At 35.1% G+C, this 25,316-nt stretch overlaps 1 protein-coding gene across 5 annotated transcripts in view; it reads right to left on the reverse strand.

Moving 5' to 3' along the window:
- Nucleotides 1-25,316, reverse strand: part of LOC106666969 (nuclear receptor coactivator 2-like) — a 77,263-nt gene that overhangs the window by 26,842 nt on the left and 25,105 nt on the right. For 4 of the 5 annotated variants that reach the window (XM_014394533.2, XM_014394532.2, XM_014394531.2 and 1 more), the window contains exons 2-3: nucleotides 20,911-21,018; nucleotides 3,144-3,294 (exon numbers count right to left, since the gene is read on the reverse strand). In XM_014394533.2, coding sequence (XP_014250019.1) covers nucleotides 3,144-3,294; nucleotides 20,911-21,018 — 259 coding nt within the window. Of the gene's footprint in view, nucleotides 1-3,143; nucleotides 3,295-11,988; nucleotides 12,191-20,910; nucleotides 21,019-25,316 lie in introns of those variants that run through there. The other variant, XM_014394536.2, reaches the window with a different exon arrangement.

Consider the following 25,316-nt stretch of genomic DNA (forward strand, 5'->3'; position numbering starts at 1 on the left):
CATATATTTTGTGTCTATTCCGAAATTGAGAACCAAAGGTACCAAACTAATATTTTGGGATATCGAGGTAGTACACATATAAAACTATAGACCCAGTAATAAGATCGAAGCGATTAAATAGTTCGTGTAGATATTTTTTTTTCATTTGTATTTTAAATTTAATAGATAAATATTTATTAAGAAATCGTGAGATGCGGTCTGGTGTGATGTAGGTTCCAGAAAAACATTTTCTTTATCGTGCCAACGTTTCGATCTTTATTGAGATCATCTTCAGGGCCTGGGATTTACAAACATTGTTTCCATATTACAATTACATTTTGGATGTGGAAAAGTGAATTTATACAATGTAATATATATTTTACATATTCAATCAAAGTATTTCTACTCACTCAAAGTGTGTCTTCTGTGTAATTGTGCCATTCTTGCGTGTCGTGTCGAGAGTGCCAGTGAGATTTTGCGTTTATATACGTTGGAATTTGAAGGTCGGTATAGAAAAGACATTTTTGTATAAGGCGTCGGCTTCTTTGAGGTGAAAGGAGCCGACGAAGGGAAAAAATGTGTTGGTAATGGTTCGGCCAGATTATCCTTTCAGGATTATATAGAAAGGGATAAACAGGAAAAGGAAAGCTGAATTGTCGGGAAATTAGACTATGTGAAAAATAATTGATGTGTGGAATGTAATGTGATGATATAGGTATGTTAGTTATCTGTACTGAAATATGATTAATGATACTGGCGTAGCTGCGACTGAGTTTGCATGTATTTGTTCTATAATTGATGCTGTGTTTATCTCTGTTGATATAAACCATTTCTAAGAAATTACGTTTATATTTGTTTTGTTCTGTATGTAATATTTTTGGATTGTTTAAGTCGAAATTGTCTTGGTGTTCAAACTGGTGGGTAGCGAGTGCTGTAGGATTTTGCTTGGGTTTTGTTGCAATCATAGATATGTTGCTTTAATAGATAAAGCCTGTTAATGTTAACATTCACCTTAAAAATAAACGGGAACAAAATCTATGTGTATTTATGTAATAAATTATAATTAGCTAACACAATTATTCTCTTGTTTTACGATGTGGAGTCATCCATTTCATTAAAACGATGGCCCAGCAGCACAAGCTTACGACGAGTTTAAAACAAAATACGACGGACCAGAAAAGGAAAACACGCAGGGGGTCGGCGATGACCTCAGCTGTTTGTAGGACCATAAATCTCCCACATTAAATATGTAAAGCATGCTACAATAAGTAAATAGGATTTAGTGATTCGTGTATGTTAATATATGTTAAATTTGCACTTATATTGAAATAGGTGCGATCATTTCTACGTGAGGCGACCTTCAGGATGTGTTGATGACCATAGTTCACTGACGTGATGACAGTAATCATAATATGTAATAATGAAACGGATTAGTCTGTTTTGTGTTGGGTTCGGATTTCATAAAAATAATGTTTCTACAACACCTAAATATTGCCCTGTCCAGAAGGCACGTTTACAAAAAAATTCAGCCCATTGATACATATCTCAGTGGATCCAGTTGTTTTAAAATCTAAACAAAATTCATCAGCGATCTTTGTGAAATAAACAGCTTTTTACGATTTTGAAACGCTTCTTTTTAAATTAGGGATTGAAAAATGATGGAAAAACAGATTTTTTTTGTGCGGGGATCAAAAAATTTCAGGGAGTTGGTAGGAATCGAACCCACCCAGGGTCTTAAGATTGAGTCAGACGCTCTAACTACTCGGCTAAATAAGATGGAATACGAATTAAATCAGAACTCTAGAGAACGGACGGCAATCGAAATTTATTTTCTATTTGGAAAAAATTTACATTATTTCTCTTTATAGTCATAAAATAGCTCTACACGCTTACTGGTTATTAATGTCATCTCTTCCAATCGACCTGTCGAAGTCGAAAATAAGTATTGGGTTCATTTGACGATTAACTCGTAATTAAAAATGGTTCTGTTGTTACGAAATTGTGATGTTTCATCATGTTTTTGAAAATGACGACAATTTCCCCCTTCCATATATTTGATACTTTTTGTTGATATTTAATCCAATGAATATATATTTAGTGTTTATCAATTTAATCTTTACAACAATTTATCCAATTGTTGTTCATTTTTTGTTTGGTCAGATTTGGTAAGCCAAGCAATCATTTTAGTTACAAAAAAATGCAGTACAATTTTTTTTGTTTGCCTTATGATGTTTGCATATTAGCCATGACGAATTCTTATATATGTTGTTCAAATTGGGGGTTATCGGGAAAAAAGGGCCAGAGGCGACGGTGGGAATCGAACACACGACCGCGGCGTGAGAGTCTCTCATGCTAACCACTCGGCTACCGCGGTCCCCATGCAGTACAATTTGAATGAATTTAGTGTTAACACTTTGCATTCTTAATAAATTAAGTAATTAAAAAAATTAAATTATACTTTTTTTAATTAAGAACGAAACATTTATTATTATTTTACGTTCGAATATTTACGGAAAGCACAATTTCAAGGCTGATAAATGCTCGGAGGATTTATAAATTAACGAGACTTGTTTAATTATGGAAAAATTTAAACATGTTTTGTCATCATTGTTCAAGAAATCGTTCCAATCCCATTTTGGTTTATGATGTGCCTTATCTTAAGAGCCTTTGAACAATTCTTAAAACGGCTCTTTTTTATTTTATGCTCTTCATAATTTTCGATACTATCGGGTCATATTTAGAACCATGTTTACAACTCGTACCACGACGTTAAAAACATGCTACTATGAAATATTAAAAGTATGTAAGTACAAATTGTCTTCATCGCTGACTTAATTTTGTCAGGAAGACTTTTTTGTACTAGTTGATAGTTAATTGTTGCTTCCAGACTTTTACAGGAAGCTAATTTTATCTAAGAAACATCATTATTTAAAAATATATATAAAATGTTTTATTTTCTGTATATTCCTTCTACCATTTTGGCTGATATGAAAAGTTTTTTTTTACAAAGTAGGACTTCAATGCGTTTTCAGAGTTTTTGAGAAATTGTTTGAGGGTTTTGTGGACTTATTTACAAGCAGCTTATTAACAAAAGCCCCTTAAATAAGCCAATACGACAAATTAACGTTAAGAATATATAAAAAATAAATATAATTTTCAATTACCTGGTTGACGGTTTCCTGAAGAATGGCGCACTTGTCAGGCTTGACGGAAAGTGAGCTCATATCAGCAAAACTAGCCGATATGAGCTCGGCCAGCTCTTCAATGAACACGTTCTCGAGCTCTCGCCTCCGCTTCTCATTAAGGCACTTATTACTGGAAAACAAAAAAAGAAAAACAATTTCATCAGAAATCTATTTGTACACAATTTTCCCTGTCCGGCCATGAAACGAAGGGGCGGGGCAGGTAAATAATTTTTACGATCTTCGTACTCCTCGGATTTCTTTGTCGCGTGAGGGGGCTGTTTGTAGTAAAAAATTGAGGGGAACGTTAGAACTTTAGGTACTAAACCTACTACGAGTTTCTTGTCGTCTTGTCTACTACTAAGCAGGTCGAAGATTTGACAAGTTTATGGACATGTCGGACAGCAAATAGGAAAGAAATTATATAATTTGTAGCTAATGACATCTTACAGTAGTTGTGTTTGTTAATATACGGGGTGAATTTCTGAGTGTTTACATATTTACATATTTCATCAAACTAGATTTCCAAAACTAATTTTATACGTATAATCCAATGGTGACTTTCAATCTTGTTCTGCTAATAATTAAGGTAAATTTTTATTAAATTCACTAGTTTTCGTGGTCCGCTTGACCAATTAATATCTTTAATTAATTAAGGCTTTTAGTTGAGATAAAAAAGTCAGTGTCACAAGCGGGATTCGAACCCACGACCTTCTGCTAGATACGCCGCTGCTCTACCACTTGAGCTATCTTGACTTCGATCCACTCGGCCAGTAACTTCCCATCTCAACCCCACCTTTCGAATTTTCCCTCCTTTTTGCTATTTTTCAAATGTCGTGTAACCTATTTGATTCTGGGCGACAAATGAAATGGCCACGAGTGGATCGAAGTCACGGTAGCTCAAGTGGTAGAGAAGCGGCGTATCTAGCTTGTGACAACTGACTTTTTTTATCTCATCTAAAAGCCTTTGTCGCTCGCTACTTAACGAAAATATCCACTCCAGCAGCCTTTATTAAATTAAGTCGAGCTGATCGACACTGATCAGGTTAGTGGGTTATTTTTGAAATGTCGTTAACAATACTGCCAAAGTTTTTAATATTTAAGATGCTATTGATTTACTTCGGTGATGCTACTTATGATGATGAACAAAAAGGACTGATCGAAACTTTACAACGGGACGAAGTTTTAATTTAGGAAGAAGTAATGTTTATGAAATACATTTTCGATTAACCTTGCCAGTTAAAGTTTTGTTTATGCCAGTTCTCCTTAATTCCAGTTTGTTGAACTTTTGTCAGTCAATAACAAGCCAAATCGAGATTGGGTTTATTAAATATCAGCCGAAAAAGCATAAAACCAGAGATAATACTGGGTGACAAATATCAAGTTATTATTATTTTTATTTAAAAAAATGAAATAATCAAAGCTAAGATTGTTGAACTTGAGTTTAGTAAAGTAATTCCTACTATACACGAGTGCTTAGCGTCCAAATTACCATTGGGCGTTGTCGATGAGGAGTCAAACCACTTTACAATCCATTTTTATATTATTTACTATTTGAAATTCTATGGGCTGAGTCAAGATTCGAACCCAGGAACGTCATCGTGGCAAATACGAGTCGGACGCCCTCATCGCTGCAACCCCTCACAAAAACAGCATAATTAAGATTTTTGGTCTTAGCAATTTATTCAAGCGTACTAAATGAAAACAGTAATACTAATCAATTAATTAAGGTTTTTAGTTGAGATAAAAATGTCATTGTCACGAGCGGTGGTCATAACTCAACTGGTAGAGCAGCGGCGTATCTAGCCGAAGATCATGGGTTCGAATCCCGCTCGTGACACTGACATTTTTATCTCAACTAAAAACCTTAATTAATCGAAAGATATTAATTGGTCAAGCGGACCACGAAAACTAGTGAAGTTGATTTTAACTTCAGTTTAAGTAACCTAAATAGTTGGCAATGATTTAAAAATTATACGACGTAAAATAAGAGAATTCTTAGGGAAAAATATACATCAAGAGCCTTGAATTCTTACTCTGGTAGGATTTACAAGGAATTGAATTTTAACTTAAAGGATATAAATTACATAATTCACGAGATGCCAATTAATTATATAAGTTGGATAATTAAAGCGAGAGGTGAGCTGCTGTACTAATTTGTAGCATGTTTAGGCATCTCCATCAAGGCATTTACATACCCTTTGCAATATACCAGAGATTGAAAATCATTTATGCGGTGTGTCCCTGCCTTAAAGAGTTCAGGGCAAGATTTTTCATAAGAGTACTCTTTTTAGAGAGAGAAACTTTTAAAATATCTTAATGGCTTTGGAAATTAGTTATCTTTTAATTAATTATTGTATGACCGCATGGAACTATCCATATATTCCAAATTTCAATTTTTAAAACGGTTTCATTTAAAATGATTTTATTTGCTACTCTTATCTTTGTTTCAATATTAATAGTTGTTCGGAAATCGTGAGATGCGGTCTGGTGTGATGTAAGTTTCAGAAAAACATTTCCTTTATCGTGCCAACGTTTCGATCTTTATTGAGATCATCTTCAGTGCCTGGGATTTACAAACATTGTTTAAATTTAACAAATACATGTAGGATGTGGAAAAAAGTGAATTTATACAATGAAAAAAATATTTTTTTTTATATATTCAATCCAAGTATTTCTACTCACCGATGATTTCCGACCTTAGCCTTCTCTTGGCTGGAGTGCTTATATTTTCTTTATTACATTACATAATCATTAGTTTTCTTTTAATCTTATTATCATTACTATTATCATTTATTTACTTTTTCATTTTCAACTCCCCTTGTATTTTTATGATATATGTAAGTTTATTTTTTTACATCAAGTGAAAAAGGGTAATAATTATAAGATTTATATGTTTACGGAAGAAAAATGTCTGATGATTTGAGTGATTGATCTCTCACTAAATTACTACGTTAAAAAAGTCCAAAATATTTATTTTTTATGTCAATTATAAGTCTATTGTGTTTAGTGGTCTGATTGACCAAATTACGTCTTTCAATTAATTATTCTTTTATGTAAGTTCTTGGTTGAAATGAAAAAGCTAGTGCCACGAGCGAGATTCGAACCAATGACCTTCCGCTGGGGATTCGAATCCCGCTCGTGGAACTAGCTTTTTCATTTCAACCAAGACCTTACATAAAAACAATAATTAGTTAAAAGAATGTAAATTATAAGGCTATAACTAAGCAAAAACTCCGCTAGTTGCTATAACCAAGCATTGTCCAAGTTTAATCTTCTGATTCTTGTTGTATGTTGTATGAAAAATCAATTATCCGCCTATCCATGATCTTACATACCTTACATACCCAATGTAAGCAAGAAAAGAAATTCCTTCGTAGCCCTTCTTCTTTCTTTTCTCCTCTAATTTGCGACTTAATAAATATTTTGACTAATATCAATAATCTTATTATCGTTACTAATATCATTTATTTACATTTTCATCAAGTGAAAAAGGGTAATAATTATAAAGAAAATGTTTTTCTGAAACCTACATCACACCACACCGCATCTCACGATTTCTGAATAATTATCGATTAACGGTCACTAATCACCACATATAATTATAAAAGTTATATATATATATATATATGTTTATAGAAGAAAAATGACCGATAATTTGTTTGATCGATCTCTCACTGAATTACTATGTTAAAAAAAGTCAATTGCATACGTTTTATGTAAATTACAAGTTTGTAACTAAGCAACGCCTCCGCTGATGGTCATTGGCCAAGCCTATGTCTAATTATGGTTTCAAAAATAAATAAATAAAATACCTAGAAGCACGATTTCAAATATATCATCCGCTCTAAGGGAACGTCGAGAAGTAGAAATAATTTAACAAAAATTATACGGGGTTGTCCGCGAATAATTTTTTTTCCCAACCCTGACACACTTTTAGTTGGGTCTCTCACCCCCTCCAGACGTGTGAAATGTCGACTCATCCGGACTCCAGCATACATATCCGTGTCCACCCAGTGCATTTTTATTTTATTTAGTTTCATTTTACAAAGAATTCAATGTAAAAACAAATAAATCAACAGGCCGGTTTTCATTAGAGGGCTTTAGAATGCTTTCACAACGGTAAAATGAAATTTAAATAAGTTCATTCAGTATATCATTCATCATTGCTTCATTTCTTATTAAGCATGTTCTTTATTCTATTTGTGGGAAGAAAAATAGCGTCACCTTCAGAGAGATCAATGTAGAATGTTTCACTAGCTTGATAGCTTTTTTATCTCGTTGAATTATGCACCCACTTTATCAGTACAGATCTAACATAACTTGAACTATTCAACAAGAGAGTTTAAAACACATGGATGTGAAAATTAAAATACATTTTAGGTACAACAATCTCTGCACTATGGAAATTTAAAAAATGAAACATTTCAAAATAAAAGAGATGTGCATATTTACTATATTTTTGTGACGAGGATAATCATACCTAGTTCCAGTCATTAAAAACTTTGATTAACTTCACTATTTTTCGTGGTCCGCTTGACCAATTAATATCATACAATTAATTAAGGTTTTTTAAGTTGAGATAAAAAAAAAGTCAGTATCACGAACGGGATTCGAACCCACGACCTTCGGCTTGATACGCCGCTACTCTACTACTTGAACTATCGTGACCTGTCGACCAAATCTAGTAAACAATAAACATCAATCATGGTTAGGTAAGCCAACCAAGTATTATTTGATCCTTTGCGTTAAGTAATTGTTCGGGCTTCGCGTTCCGATAATATTCTTTCCAAAGTAAAATACCTTAAGTAGGGCTTATATGTAGGGGTTGTCCAACGACACAAAACATCCTCTGCAAGTGGGGAACTTTGAGATAAGCCCACTTTACTTTCTCTCTCAATGTGTTCAAAATTAAAAAAAATAAAAAGTCACATCTTGCTCCCTAATATTGCAACATATTCAAAGATCCTCCTCCCTCTGGACGGTGCAAGTTCTTGCCAGCAACCAATTTTGTTGGTCGAAACAGACCGAGTTATCCTTTTAGTTAGATAAAGATAGGCAGAGAAACAAAGAGAAATAGGGAGCAAGAAAGAATGAAAAAAACGATACATAGATAGATAATGAGAGAAAGAGAAATAGAGAAAGAAACTAAGTAAGAAAGAGAAAGGTGAAAGAGAGAGAGAGCGAGAGAGCGAGAGAGAGAGAGAGAGAGAGAGAGAGAGAGAGAGAGAGAGAGGGAGGGAGGAGAGAGAGGAGATAGAGAGACAGAAGGAAAAAGAGAAATATCAAAACGTGAGAGATTCAACGTTAAAGATTACTTGAGACCGTTTTTTATGTAATGGTTAATTGAAATATTAGTATCCTTCTAAATTATGACTTCGGTTAATCTGTAAAAATGTAATTTAACTATTGAATGTAACCCATAATTAACTGTTTAACAAAAATAATTTTGCCCACGTACATACTCGTAATTTAATTTACGTAATATATATTTTGTCACTAATTTGATGATTAGAGTTATACTGAAATCCAAATGAAAGTATACAATTCTGATTCTTCCAGTTTTGCAATCGGACCGAAAAAACTAAACAACAGTTGTTCTATTTAAATCCTAAATTTGATAGTTCGAGTATAAAGTGACCAACGTCGTTGAAAGAGACCTTTTTGCTTTCGGAGCGATGTGTTGTGTCGGTATGGGGCGGCCGTGGAATGGAAGTGACATAAAGTGTTATGTCTGGTTAGTTACATCGATCTGAATTGAGCACTCAGCCAGCATTGACCCAGTTACCCAGAGAGACCACTTTCTCCCTCGCTGGCACGGGCCTTTCCTATTTTTCCCTTTTCCTGGCATTTTAGCCTGCAACTTTTACACAAAACTACCGTTTCCTTCGTTCTAAAACCAAGGTGTCAATAATTACGAAATGGCATTAATAAACTTAGTACGACTTTAAAAACAAAAGATGGCACTTTTTTTCTCGGCCGGCTAACTGCTGGGTCATTGCCGCAACTCTCGTTTGTAGATCCTTCTCGCATTTCTGTAATAGTCTTCGACATATTTCTATTGACGTCACAATGCGTTTCACCTATTGATCGAAATAAAGAAGTTTTTTGGCCATGTTCTCAATGTTCCCTCCCGCAAGTGGTGGATTGACTAAAATATATGGTTATTTACGAACACACATTCATAACATACATCCATCCTATATAAATATTTACCTAATCTATAGCGGATCAGTGTACTGATGTACACCTGAAAATCCCACCCCTAAACCTAAAAGTAGGGCCAGTATGATGTACTAATTCTTCTGACCTCCTTCCATTCACGCCAATAAATACATTCACCCGATATATACAAATCCTCCTCGTCCATTAGACCAATTATCCAATCCTAAGTTGTTTGACGGGCTTGTGGAGTACTCGATATTCCTCGACAGCCACGTCCATTGATACATAAACACTCATACTAATAAATACATTCATACTAGAAAGGCAACAGCACCTCGACAATATTACTACACCTGTGATGCTATCGACCCTTTCCACACATCATACTACACATATATTATTGCCTAGTTTTCGTCCGCTTGGCCAATTAATATCTTTCAATTAATTAAGGTTTTTAGTTGAGATAAAAAAGTCAGTGTCACGAGCGGGACTCGAACCCACGATCTTCGGCTAGATACGCCGTTGCTTTACCACTTAAGCTATCGTGACATTGACTCTTTTTATCTCAACTAAAAACCTTAATTAATTGGAAGATATTAATTGGTCAAGCGGACCACGAAAACTAGTGAATTTAATAAGTTAAAATGAAGTATACCTTCACTAAAGCTCTCCGTGGCCATTTCATTTGTCGCCAAGAATCAAATAGATTACACGACATTTGAAAAATGGCAAAAAGGAGGGAAAATTCAAAAGGTGGGGTTGAGATGGGAGGTTAGTGTCAGAGTGGGTCGAGGTCACGATGCTCAAGTGGTAGAGGAACGGCGTATCTAGCCGAAGATCGTGAGTTCGAATCCCTCTCGTGACACTGACTTTTTTATCTCAACTAAAAACCTTAATTAATGGAAAAAATATTCCCTATACTAATCCGGTGGGCCTGTGAGTTGTTGGATGTTCATTCACAGTCGCACCCACATACTAAGCCACTCACGCCAATAAATACATCATTCTGTTGTTATTAAGGACTACCTATTTGCTTTTTTCCAGGTTGACTAAAAGTTTATCAATACTTTAACTCTGTAAAAAATGAAGTTTAAGCGCGAGTATTATCAAAAAATGTCGATATGTGTGGCCCAAGGGGAGCATTTTGCTTTGAAAAGAATTCCTCATATTTGATTCTTTCAGATCATCCTCCTTTTTCCTCCAAAAAGAATTTAAACAAAAATGTTTGACAATTTTTTTTAAAAATTTTATCTTACCAGAATACTTCTGTTCTTAATTTTGCCCCAATTAAATGCGATTTACACAAGTTGTTATTTATTGATCGCAAAGCCCTTTGAAAACTTGACCCGGTTACCATCTAAGCTAACACAGTTTATTTATGCAATGCAAAGGAGTTTACGCTAAGCTGCCACCATGTTTGCAATATTAACTTTCTCATGGAAATTTGAAACATTAATCGACCCTTTAAATGGCATATGAACAAAATGTAAATTTCCCTCAGAGTATTCAAACTGATGGCTTTTATTGAAACTTTCGATACACCTGCTTAAACTGTGTTCATTTATAAACAAAAAGCTCACATTGACCGACTTTAATAAATTAAAATCACAAATAATTAACCTTCTACATTGGGAGTGGCCAAAAAGGTTGATGTATTTGGCGTTTGGGAGGGAGAGCCTTGTCTGCATGCCATATGTTAATTCCAACCAAGTACCGACTTGATCAAATGAAAGCAGCTGAAAATCGGCCCGCGTTTGAGCTGAAATTGAGTCCCTACTTGACAAGTGCAGCGCTCATATTTCATTGCTGACGCGGCAGAAATGCCGGTACGTGGTACCAAACCCTAAACGTACCATTTTAGCCGCCGGTAGGCAATCCATTCTGATTACGTAACGAACTGGCAGGAGGTTATCGATAAAATATGTCGTTATGTTGTCATTTTTCTATTTATTGAGTTAGAACAAAGAAATGTGGATGAAGCTTTCATAGCTTGCATAAAAACAAAATTTTGTCTTCATTTGCTCATACATGTACATTGAGTGTACAACGCGAATAAAATTTTACATAAAAGCATAAAGTGTGATACTACAGTGTTCATTGTTACAATTTTATTTATTAAAAAGAAATCTGATACTAAAATGGTTTGAATTGGATTTTTAACAAATGCAGAGTTTTAATTTTTTGATTGAACATTGTCTAATCTTGGAAAACAGTCAACGAATGAAGGTGAAAGTGAAATAACTGGAAAATACTGCGCAAGCCATGGCTTGTTCTGGCATGACGCAAAATGCGTGTCTACGCTTGACCGGGTCGAAATTTAGCCCGGAATATTTATATATAATAAAAATAAATGATATAAAAAAGAAAATATGTCGAAGCCAGACGCGAAAATGGCGAGCTTCTTTTAAAGCTTGACCCACTTCGATTTGATTCGGTTTACTGTAATAATAATTGAGAAAACAATATCGTAAACAGTGTAAACACTAAACAACAATGTGATATTGTTATAGTTAAGTGACCTAAATAATACCCTGAGAGGATATCAGGAAAAAGATCCTTCTTTATTTCGGGCAATATTTAATTAATGAAAACATGTGTTGTCGGATGTGTTAAGACGATTATTATAAAATGTCGGAAGGGCAATTAACTTATAATGACTTACAGTTCCATTAAAGTCAGGAGCGATCCGGCCGAGGGTGCCAGGATAACTGGAAGGACACTTTGTTTAAAAAGAGGCTCGGAAAACAGCTGAAGTCATTTGTTTTTCCGTGCCACGTTCCTCAAGGAAGGGGGTCCTTGCGCAACGGAGGTGACGTCAAAAGGTGCATCGTCGGCTCCATTTGGGCCACCGACTGTCAACGAGAACAGGGCCGGTAAATATTTTGTAAGGGCGGATTAGCCGTGCCATAGCTGGATTAGCTTATCTGCGGAAACTTGACCTTAGACGAAAAACTCGGCTAACAGTAATTTGGTTAAAATTAGCCATCGCTTCGGGTAAAAGTGGCACCGCGCCACAGAATCTTTCTGGGAATAATGACCCGCTGGATACGTACAACCTAATTAGCTCTTTCACGATGTACACTAAGATCCTACTAACGACCATCTATCCATCTTTTTACACGGTTCAACGGGTTGAAAAGTACGTTGTGCCTCGAAAATTATCTGAAATCGTACTTGTTGAAATATCGTCTAGTTGTTGACACTGAAAACTGATTGAAGATTTCTAGTCTACTTAATATTAGGGAGAGTATGTAGAAATCTATGCTGATATTGTCACGCGGATAGGCAAACTGCGACAAAAAACGGATTAGGATTATCGAAGGCGATCAATTACATCCTCAATATTCATCACCTATCACGCAATCTTTTAACATGTTTAATCTTCTTTCAGTGGCTGCAATGAGAAAGAGCATGTTTTTAATTTCTTAAATAATCTTCCTGGTTTTACACGTTGATTAGCATGATACATACATAATTTGTGTCGAATTTATGCTTACTAAGGCATTAAAATCATCATCATCATCATCATTAAAAGTCAATTAAAAGTTTCTAGCATATCGCCGATTTGCCAATCAGACGCGTTTCGATATGTGGCAATTTCTGCTTAAATTTTTTATACGTACTTTCCCCAAAATTTAACTATCCTAAAAGTCCTCAATCAGTTTTCTTAATGTAAACAATTAGACGATGTTCAACTTTACATCTATATTAAACTTTATAATTTTTTTTTCCTAGTAAAATTCCAAAGGCTATGCTGGGATTCGAACCCAGAACCACCAGCGTGCCCCCGACCACTCAGCCACTGTCTCACTTTTTTCTTCCTCACTCACTCATTCTCTCCATCTCTCTCTCTCTCTCTCTCTCTCTCTCTCTCTCTCTCTCTCTCTCTCTGATTTAAGAGGGATCTAAGAGACAATTCTACATGGTTAAATAAAACGCTTAGCCTTTGTAGCTTTGTATAGATGTATCTGTGGGGATAGGCAGAACAATCTACAGGAACATCATCCGGTAGATATGGACAATTCTTGTAACTTTATAATATTTGACTGCCTACATTATTTTTGGTTGGTGGAGCAGTAAAATACAGGTCGTAGACAGTAATTTTTAATCCATTTCCGTTTTTAGTGGTCAATTGACCAAGTTACTTCTATCACTTATGATTTTTCCTTCTCGAAGGTGGGATAATAGGTTATCTCAAAAAAACAACAACCAGTTTTTCTTTCAATCCACAACGTTTCGGATTTATTTTAATCCTTCCTCAGGTGAGTTAACGCCTACAGAAAGAACAAATATTTCTTACATTTTTAGACCAACATGGTTATCATTATTTCTTCACTACTTACAGTGGTTAAAATAAAATTAAATATGTATCACACTGGCTCTTTTTTAAAATACCTTAGACTGTTACAAAATATTAATGGCTTACGACCACTGTTTTAACCACTGTAATAAGTAGTGAAGAAATAATGATAACTGGGTTGGTCTAAAAATGTAAGAAATCTTTGTTCTGTGTATGGCGTTAACTCATCTGAGGAAGGATTAAAATAAATCCGAAACGTCGTGGATTGAAAGAAAAACTGTTTGTTGTTTTTTTGAGATGACCTATTATCCCACCTTCGAGAAGGAAAAATCGTAAGTTAAACTGTTGAGGTCGAAATATAAGAAAACATCGTTACTTCTTTCAATTATTCTTTCTATGTAGGGTCTTGGTTGGGATAAAAAAGTCAGTGTCACGAGCGGGATTCGAACCCACGACCTTCGGCTAAATACGCCGCTATTCTACCACGAGCTATCGTGACTTCGATCCTCTATGACACCAACTCTCCATCTCAACCTACAACCGTTCGAATTTTCCCTCATTTTGCCTCATGTTGGGTGAAGTCAAAATGTGTCTAGAGTTACATGGATCTCTTAGTTCCAGACTTCGACAATAATGTCCCGTTGGATACCGCAGACGAGGGGTCAAACCTACCCATTACCATATAAATGTTACTTCCGTTGGGTGAAGTCAAAATGTGTCTAGAGTTACATGGATCTCTTAGTTCCAGACTTCGACAATAATGTCCCGTTGGATACCGCAGACGAGGGGTCAAACCTACCCATTACCATATAAATGTTACTTCCATTTAATTTAAATTCCAAGTGCCGGGATTCAAACCCAGAAGCATTAGCGCGGCAGACGCTCTCCAACCCCGCAAGCAGTCTGCTTCACTAGAGAACTAGTCGGTATATGGAACTTGGTCATCAGCGTAAAGTTGATCAGTGAGCTTTAATAAATATGGAGAAAGGAGCAACAGATCTCCTAGATCCAGAATAGACCAGGAGTAGATGCAAGATGTTCTTTGATCACCTCTTCTATTTCTATCAAGGATAGGTATTCTCCAGATGCATTACTGTTTTATAAATGTAATTCAAATTGAGCAGAAAAGTATAAACCTAGAGTAAGTTAAGGTGGGTATTAAATAGTAAATAAACAGATTTTTAGAAAGCGCTGGAACTTAGTAATTCATATCCATTACCGTTCGTGGTCCGATTGATCAATTAAATTTTTTTTCAATTAATTAATATTTATGATATGTATTGGTTGAGATAAAAACTTCAGTGTCTCGAGCGGGATTCGAACTCACGACCTTCGGCTAAATACGCCGCTACTCTACCACTTGAGCTGTCGGACTTCGATCCTCTCGGACACCAACTCTCCATCTCAACCTACAACCGTTCGAATTTTCCCTCATTTTGCCATTTCAAATGTCGCGTAATCAGGATTGGACTTATGAAGTGGCCACGGGGAGCTGTTTAGTGAATTGATTCTTTTTTTACTGCGTTTTTAGTGGTCAATTGACTTAAGTACTCCTTTCAATTAATTATTCTTTTTTATGTCAACCAAGGCCTTACATAAAAAGAATAAGTAATTGAAATTTAGAAATTAGTCGACAAACTAAGCAAAAGTGTACACAGATTGTTGAAGATAAAAGCGTACCCTTTGTTACGAGATGCATAGAATAGACTGGCTTTAGAATTGTTTCACCTTGGAGGTTGTGTGAACGAACGTAGGAGAGCGAAGAGTGCCGGTTGCACAGGGATCCGGCTTGTTTATACACAAGAGCCCATCAAAACTTGTTCCACAGCCCAATTATAAACAGAAAGGATTTAATGCCCGCGTTTATTGGCCTCTTAATGTCTCTCCACCCTTAACTCTCTCAATAGTCCAAATCGGCATAAAAAAAGAAGTCGAATAACAATTGGCTTTACGGAAATGGCCTTCCTGTCGATTTATGTCTCAATTCATAAAAAATTCTCTTTTTCTATCATCCTTATTATTTATGTTACAAAACTTATTAAAACAATTCGAAATAATTCAGTAGCAAACCCAGTAAAACAAAAGCTCTATTTTATCTAGTTTTTTATTTATTCCCACTATATTTAGTGTTCCATATATTGACCAAAAAACTTCTTTCAAATAATTAATAGAATTAAAAATTCAGTGTCACGAGCGGGATTCGAACCCAAGACCTTCAGCTAAATACGCCTCTACTTTACCACTTGAGGTATCGTGACGTCGATCCACTCGTGGCCATTCATTTGTCGCCGAGAATCAAATAGATTACACGATATTTGAAAAATGGCAAAAAGGAGGGAAAATTCAAAAGTTGGGGTTGAGATGGGATGCATATTTAGCCGAAGATCGTGGGTTCGAATTCCGCCAGTGACTCTGACTATTTTATCTCCACCAATACCTTACATAAACATTATTTTTTTATTTATATTAATTTTTAAGAGGTTATATGAAATGGTGCATCTCGGAAAAATCCTTTTTGTTGGGTTCGAAACTCCGAGTGCTGTCAGGTTAATTCAGCTGCTAGGTCCAATCTCATTCATCAGTTAGAGAACTGGAGAAGTCGATATTCCTCGATCAACCTTTACACATAATAAGGTCGATGGCGTATTCAATATTCCGCCATAGACCCTCTCACACTACACGTTCACGCTAATATATGCATTCACTCTGAACACATGCTAGGGACACAAAACTATAAACAATAAAACAACTCCCCAACAAGAGAACGGGGACCCATATTTAAGCTGCTGTGCTCATCCACAAATGTATTGTAATGTTCTTATTATAATGAACTTTATTACTATTTGCAATTGAGGAAATTTGGATTTAAATTGTACAAAAATTAATTATTTAAAATTTTAATACATTTAAACAATTGTACATTAATATCGTGGGTTTACTATATACATTTCAGGTTTTAAAAGAGAATAATAAACAAGATATATTTTTTTAAAGACCCGGCTCGTTATATTTCTAAACTTTATAAAACTGGCAATTCACAGATAGCGGCTGCTTAATGAACAGGGTTCTTTCATTATTTCCAAGCAACAAATTAATCAAAGCCTCCGGGATCAATTAAACACAGAGCAAAAAAAAAAACATGTCGGAATTCAAACCAATTTCAACTCCAGAAATTAGTATTAAATTCATGGAACAGAAAAAAATTAGTTAATGTTAAATAGATCTCTAAAATGTTAACATTTATAGCCGGTGTTATTTTTACAAATTAGAAACGTTTATGTTTTAGCCGATTCAACAATTTGAAAATGATAATCCGCTGACTGAAGGCAACCTGGCCAGCTAAGCAAAACGCGATAGCGTAGGAATTTGAATTGGTAATTGTGTCATAAAAATGAAAATGATAAAAGTTATCCAGTTCAATTTTCAATAGGCTGTCGCCCGATATGTCGGTAATGTCATTATAAAGCAGGATATGTACAAGGTGATAAGCTGCCGTTTGTTTTTCACTGTACAATCACGTAATGGAAATGTTATTAATAAAAAAAATTCAAAAAGATTAATAGCTACTGTTTTGCTCATAGATTAGCAATAATTGACATGGAAACACGATTTGCGATATCAGCTTGCTCGTACTCCGTAATTTATATGTGTATTATGAACTTAAATCAATATTTATTGATAATAACTAAAAGTGTGTGAATTTTCTTTTGTATTTAGTGATTTTTCGTTGATTTACCGTCTTTCTTAGGTTATTTTGATTGATTTGCAAAACATGGATTTTTTCTCTTGTCGTAATATCGATATTTTGAGAGAATGATAATTATTGCAGTACTGCCAACCTTTCGGCATTTATTTTGCCTTCCTCAAGGCTTTACAGTAATAAATGCCGAAAGCTTGGCAGTAGTGTAATAATTTTCATTCTTGAACCACATCCCTGATGAATATATCATTACGGACAATTATCGACCAGCGATGATTAACAATTGATGATTGGGATCAGGTATGTGGTCCAAAATGAAGAAGTCGTATCTTTTTTGCGAAGCTTTCGGCTTTTTGTTAATCCTTCCTCAGGGCTGGATACTTAGTTAAAAAACATAAATATAAATAAAAGTGGCAAGTTCAGGTATTTCGGTTATTGAAGATAGGTCATTCTGGACGACATACCACCCAATCCATCAATTGCCACATCCCAGATCTCAAACATCAATATTACAAAGCTGGTCGATCATCACGCCTGAGATCTTATCATTAAAATCATGTTTTTAATCCAAACATACACACATATGTTTTTACTTTATTCAATATTAAATTTTTACTACAAATAAATACAAATAAATAACAAATTTATTATAATTTATAATTTATCTATTATAATATATTTCTAATAAATAAATAATCGAAGTGAAGAATATTATTTACAGTAAAACGTAATCGTGACAAATGCAATTTTGTAAAGGAGGTAACCTTCCTATGACCGAAGTACCTGAACGTGCCGCTTTAATTTTATTTTTATTTATGTTTTTTAATTAAGTATCCAGCCCTGAGGAAGGATTAATAAAAAACCGAAAGTTTGGCACAAAAGATACGACTTCATTCTGGACCACATACCACCCAATCATCAATTGTCACATCCCAGATCTCAAAACATCAATAATACACAGCTGGTCATCACGCCTGAGATCTCATCATTACAAACATGTTTTTTTAATCCAAACATATTATCAGCCAATTCCCCACCCTTTAAAAATTTAAACTAGAAATGCAAACTTCCAGTATACTAATAATATTGTAACATTCAAATTTTCCACGGGCCCACGCAAGTTAATATTTTTTTTTTAAATTATGCAGCCGTGATCATACGAGGGACGGTAAAAGGATGAATCAAGTGTAGGCTGAGTGTGGCCAAGTATGTCCTATTGTTAATGAACGAGTCAGGTGGATGTCCGCCCACAGCCGTCCTACTGATCCTGTTCCAATGAACTAGACCTGGTTCTTAGGCCTATTGCTTGATGTCGACCAACGCTCTCCTCCTTTCACTTTCATATCGGATTCCAAGACGTTAGCACAAGAGTTTCTAACGGTTTATACGTTACACAAAAGCGTTTTTAAAAACCAAATAATATTTTCAATAGGTTTTATTGTAATATAATAAAAAATAATCTATATTGGCGATTTGGAAATCATCTCATAGTAGATAAACTTTACATTGCTGAAGTTTGTCATTTATTTATATTTAAATCGTGATCTTGAAAGAAAGTGCCATGTAAGGAGGATTGTAAATATGAGCCTTTCGTTATTAATTATAACCCTAACAGAAAGTTATAGAAATTTTGTTCTCTTGAATAATTTTACGTTTGAAATTCTTCACTGACAGAGATACGGGACTTGATGGCCTTTGACCCTGCGGTTTTTACGCATTCTCTCTTAACCAGATATAATGTAAACAAAGTAATATTAAGAAGAAAAGAAATGCGTGTAGAACGGTTCATTGACGTGAACCGTACGTTTGATCACATATTTGGTTAAATAAATTATTTCAATTTAACCTACAATGTGTCCGACCTTCACCCACATTGGAGGCACAGTAAGATTGCTAAATAGTAGGATTAGCCTTGTAATAGAAATTCAATGGTCACAAACTCTTACTCACAAATAATAATTCATTATGTAGGAGAATCAATGGAGTGTCAATACTTAATTATAGACAGTTTACATCGGGGTAATAAGCATAGCCTAGTCTAACTTGATTGATGATTGAGTTTAAATACATAATATAATATTACCAAACAAGGTAAAGTTTAAGATTAAAAAATGATTCATTTATACATTTAACTATATTTCAATTAATTAAGGTTTCAGTTGAGATAAAAAGTCAGTGTCACGAGCGGGATTCGAACCTACGACCCTCGGCTAAATACGCCGCTGCTCCACCACTTGAGCTATCGTGACACTGACTCTTTTCATCTCATCCACTCGGACAGTAACTTCCCATCTCAACCGCACCTTTTGAATTTTTCCTTTTTGCCATTTTTAAAATGTCGTATAAACTATTTGATTCTTGGCGACAAATGAAATTTCATGAAAATGATTCAGAATCAAATAGATTACACGATATTTGAAAAATGGCAAAACGGAGGGAAAATTCAAAAGGTGCGGTTGAGACGTGAAGTAAAGAGTCCGAGTGGATCGAGGTCACGATAGCTCAAGTGGTAGTGCAGCGGCGTATCTAGTCGAACATCGTGGGTTCGAATCCCTCTCGTGACACTGACTTTTTTATATCAACTAAAAACCTTAATTAATTGAAAGGCATTAATTGGTCAAGCGGACCACGAAAACTAGTGAATGTATTTAATATATATATATTTTTGGGCTGTATTATATTTTAGTTTACTTAGTCGACTGATTTCGAGATAAGGATTTCGGAATTTTATTCTTATTATCGCGATTATTGTTCTAACATTTTTGAACCGTTTTAATAGCGCTTTTTTTTTGCAAAACTACTTAAATCGTTAGAAATTTTTAAATGAAATTGATTAAGTTAATCAAGCTTTAAGCTCAAAAGTAAATTTAAATGAAATTACAAAATGTTCGCGATCAAGGTATTGATTTTTGAATACGTTTTGTTCTTTCTAAACGCATGCTTTTCAATCAAATGGAAAACAAGTGGGATTAATAGAAAGATAAGAAAATCTACATAAAACATACAAGTAACTGGAGACGAATCGATATTAAGTTTGGACTGGCTGGAGATTTCTGGTGAATATTTCTTAAAAAAATATATATAAAAAATTTCTAACTTTTTGCACATTTTGAAATTATCGTTTACTATAGTTATTGATTATTTGGAGATCGTGAGATGCGGTCTGGTGTGACGTAGGTTTAGAAAAATTTTTTCTTTATCGTGCCAACGTTTCGATCTTTATTTAGATCATCTTCAAAGCCTTGGATTTATAAAAATTGTTTAAATTATAGAAGATGAATCTGAAGATGATCTCAATAAAAGGTCGAAACGTTGGCACGATAAAGACAATGTTTCCTAAACTTTCGTCACACCACACCCCATCGCACGATCTCCAAATAATCATTAACAACGGTCACTAAACACCACACGTTTACTATAGTGTTAAAACAAAAGAATCTAAAATGGAATCTTAATTTGATCTGAACAAACAATAAGAAAATGCGTCATCTAATTAATTTTTAATAATTACTTAATAGATTGAATAAGAATTTATTTTAAAGAGGTTTAGCACAATAAAATAAATAATAAAGCAATGTACTTACAGCTGAGACTGTGGCTTGGTTTCAGGTTTCTTTCGTTTTTTGCTGTTGACTCCTGCCGTGCTCATCTTAGCCCACAGGGGGTCGGACTGCACCTCACATCGGACCACCCTAGAATAATAGACAAAAATCTTACATCAATATGTTTATAGAAGCCATATCAATAGTTCGATATGTGTTCTTATTGAATGCCGTAAAACAAGCCCTAATTTTGAATAATTTCCTATTTGTCTTTCAGTTTAACTCCCCCACCCCTCGCCACACCAACGGCGGATTTATAGAGATGATGGAGAATGGGCTAAACAATTCGGGCACGGTTTAAAACGAAATTTACGAACCTGTCACAACTTTGGCCAATTGTGCCAGACAAACGGAAAACAAGGGGGCTTGGCTGTGGCTTTTGTCGAAAAAGGGGAGGGGGTGAATATAAATGTTGAGATATCACCCCCCCACCTTGACGGAAAATTCGCGGGATGAGATTTATTCCATCCTCTGAAATAAATAGAAAAAAATCGATTATGTCATCTTCGATCTGATGAAATGTAGTCAGCATATACACACACGCACGCACACGCACACACACACACACACACACACACATATATATATTAGCATAACCTATCAATCTACCATGGTCCTAGCGTAGATACAGAAGCCACGGTGGGTAAAAAAATATTGTAATATCTTCAGACCGTACATTACGAAAGTCATTAGCATTCAATTATTTCTTTAATAAATTGTAATTATTTTAAAACGACTGTATTGATTTTGATTCCGTTAATGCTGATTACTTTTGCACTTAAAATACCATAGATATATAATTACTTTACAAAACGACTTTCAAACTGTAACTATACGTTATTGAAAAACTACTCTTTCATTACTTTTATTTTTATTTTTATAAAATGTTTATTGATTAATATATTAACGTACAAAAATATAAAACAAAAGTATCTAACGACTCTTTAATTGCATTGATCTTTCAATAAATGCTTTATTATTATTATAAAACAAAAATCATTGAAAACATTGATCAAATGACATGGTTTATATAAGGTTTGTCTGAATTTAATACTTATTTTTAATCGGTCCGTGCAACTTGGTTAGAACTATAATTTACATAAAAGTAGGTACATAAAACTATTTTTTGTAAGTAGGCTTTAATGGAACGTTCGACGGTTTTGCCAACTGAACCACACCTACTCCCATCAAGAGGCGTTATGAAGCAATAACATAATAATTATTTCCTTCCATTCTCCGAAGGTGTGTTTGGAAAGAGATTAGGATGAAAACCTGTTCATCCATCGCAAATTCAGACAACTGTCTTGTTTTCTGAACTTCCACCTTGCACAAGAGTTTTTTTGTTGGTACAAAGGCTACAGCTATTACTTGAAGAGTTCAATCATTTCTAAATATATAGGTACTATTGACTTGTTGAAATTATGACGTCTACAATTCAAATCGGTTAACCTGTAACCGTTATAACCTAGAATATACGTAAACTCTCAGCAGGCCTGGCATAATTTGTATTGAGGTTAGTACTGATACACCTATAGAAAAAAATTGGAATGTAAATAGTGAAAATAATAACCGGCAATTAATTGTTCCCTTAAATCAAATTCACCTTGTATTTTTTCAATTGGCTCTCATCCTCTTAAAAAATGTAGAGGGTCAAATTAAGAAATCGACCTCCAACGTGGTCCACCTGCTTTGAGCTCAGACGTACATATTAACAACTGAAATATTCCTTACCTTAGTTATACTTTATACAATAAACTAATTATACTTTTTACCTATGGCGTTTATGTATAAAAATAAACCAACGTAAACGATGGACCAGGCTTAAATGTGAATAGGCAATAAAACAATACAACTTTCAAACCGTCGGGAAATCATTGCCATAAAAGAACAGTGTACATCAAGGTTTTTTGGGCCGCTTAAAGAAAGTGACACGGACTTGATGACGTTACGTTAGGTTTGAAAATCAAATTCATTCCATAATCCTTCTGGGCTTTACGGTCAGTAATAGAAACTGCCAGAGTTTTGAATTTTACATAGTTTATGTGGGTTTTAATACTGAAAATAGATTCTCACTAGTACGAGTTTTATAAGGTAAAAGGTTTTTACGAAGTATGTAAAAGCCCTTATCTACACGTAATAGCTCTTCATTTATGTTACTTTAAAACAAAAATAGTTTTTTATGGATATTTAGGCAATATATGGGTAGGTGTAACGTATTCGTTCGCCCTAGAAATATTTTTGATGTGTGCTTTTTCCGACGATTTCGAATAAAAATAATCTATTTTCGAAGATCAGCTGTATTTGTAGTTTGGTCGTTTCTATCCAATCTAAAAAAAAACCAATCCCTACCATCCAAAATCCTTCGCACAAAAGTTGATGTTCCACCTACGTCACCAATTCATTCTGATCTGAACACACCCTGTCTTAACCTTGCCCAATCTCGCTACAACAAATTTCATTCCAAATTATCTTAACTATCGTCACATGACAACCCATTGAAAAAAGGTTGTTTCCGAACATTTTGGCCTGCCAATCCTCATTTAATTTGACGTATGATCAGTATTACGGTCAAGGGGTAGAATAAAAACAAAACTCCAATTTTGCCAAGCTTTCGACCCGGGCTTCAAGGACATCATCAAGGCCTATATTTTCAAACAAATCAACAACCAATTTTCGGCACGGGTAACTACTTACTACTTTGGGTTTTTTAAATTTTGTAGTATAATACATACACAATCGAAATCTCTAACCAAAAAATTACTTCAGCTATAAGATTGAGAAGGACACGAGATAACATGACGTTCTTTGCCTTAAACCCGAACAGGCTGGACTGATTTTTTGAAAATCATTCTGCACATTACAAGAGTTCTCCTCCATGTTAATGTACAAATGTTTTTTACTTTTCTCCTCACGTCTGAAGATACTTCATGCAACACGTCAATATTTTCAAAATCAAAATTGGGCCCGGTTTTGTGGTGTGACAACCCGGTTTACAATTTGGATGGATCTTTACAAACATGTTTATGTCCATACATTCTAATTTTTATCCTTTGCATGGTCTGGCCTATGTATTTGGCAGGGCATCCCATACTGGATACTCTATAAATAACGTTAGATGTTCCACAAATAATTTTTTTAAAATTTATATGAACCCTCGGGGTCCCGATGTTTTTGAAAAAAAAAAAATTCCCATTGTATGTAGGGTTCGAATGCAGGGCCGCAGGATTCGAACCCGGGACCTTACAGTGATGAGCGCCGTGTCAACGCCTAAACCGTTGCGGCCAACTTGGTGAAGAATCTATCCAGCCTATTCGAATACTTAAAACATATATTTATATCAGGTACAACGTTTTTCATGAGTAGCCTTGACCATAATACTTATCATACATCAAATCAAGCGGTCGATACCTTCTCTTCAATCTTCATTTACCCATCAACAGATGATGAAGTTTACTAGGAAGCGGGGTTGGTGTTTCCTAGGCACTACACCCTTTCTGGCTTATTGTACCTTACTTTTCAAGAAAACAGGGTACACCGTCGTCTTTGTTTGATGTTCCCATCCATTACGGAAAAGGTTTTAATCGTTAAATGGAACGGCAAGTAAAAAACAAACCAATTACGTTTGTTTCATTTAAGTGACTTTTGTAAAATAAAACTTCCTACCTCTTTTTAAAATATTTAATAATTAAAAACACCAACGATTATGATCTTTTGGCTCGTTTATATTGAAAATCCTTTTACGATGTCTATTATTTTTAATTGAAGTTGTAGACGAAAAGGAAAACGCTTTTGTGTGCAATTTTCCTGTATCGGGACGAATGCCGGGGGCCGGGTTAATTGAAAGGAGAGCGTTTCCGCCAATGCCGGGAAAAAGGGGGCGAACGGGAATTTCGGTGACGCTTTTGTTGCGAAATATCTGAGGATGTAGGTGAAGGCCCCTCGGGTGGAGAGCGACGATTCGCCGTGACTAATCGCCGTCGGTAGTCGCAGAACGCAGGGCGGAAAAAGCCAACGGTCCGAAGGTCGAGACGATTCCAGCTCAAGTGAAGCGCTTCTTCCTCGACGGTCCGCCCCCTTCTTCTGTTCTGCAGAGATAACATCACTCATCAACTCTTTTGTTCAGCCGGTGGGAGCTGACCCTGGCCTGAAAGTCGGGCCGCTACCAGGAAACGTAAGGCCAGGGCCAAAATCCTCAAAGATAGAACAGCATGTTTACACACTCTCAGTGCACGGATTCGAAAAACCGGATGCTCTACCCCATTCAACAGTAGGAGTATTCACGATTTGTAAGATGTTAACTCGTGTTAACTCGAATAGAGAAATGTCCAGTAAGATCTTTTCTCAGCATTCTAAACGTTAATTTTTCCGCAATGCTGCGCATGGAGATT

The sequence above is a fragment of the Cimex lectularius genome, unplaced genomic scaffold (genome assembly GCF_000648675.2).
Source record: "Cimex lectularius strain Harlan isolate CLEC.00 unplaced genomic scaffold, Clec_2.1 scaffold393, whole genome shotgun sequence".
Taxonomy (NCBI): domain Eukaryota; kingdom Metazoa; phylum Arthropoda; class Insecta; order Hemiptera; family Cimicidae; genus Cimex; species Cimex lectularius.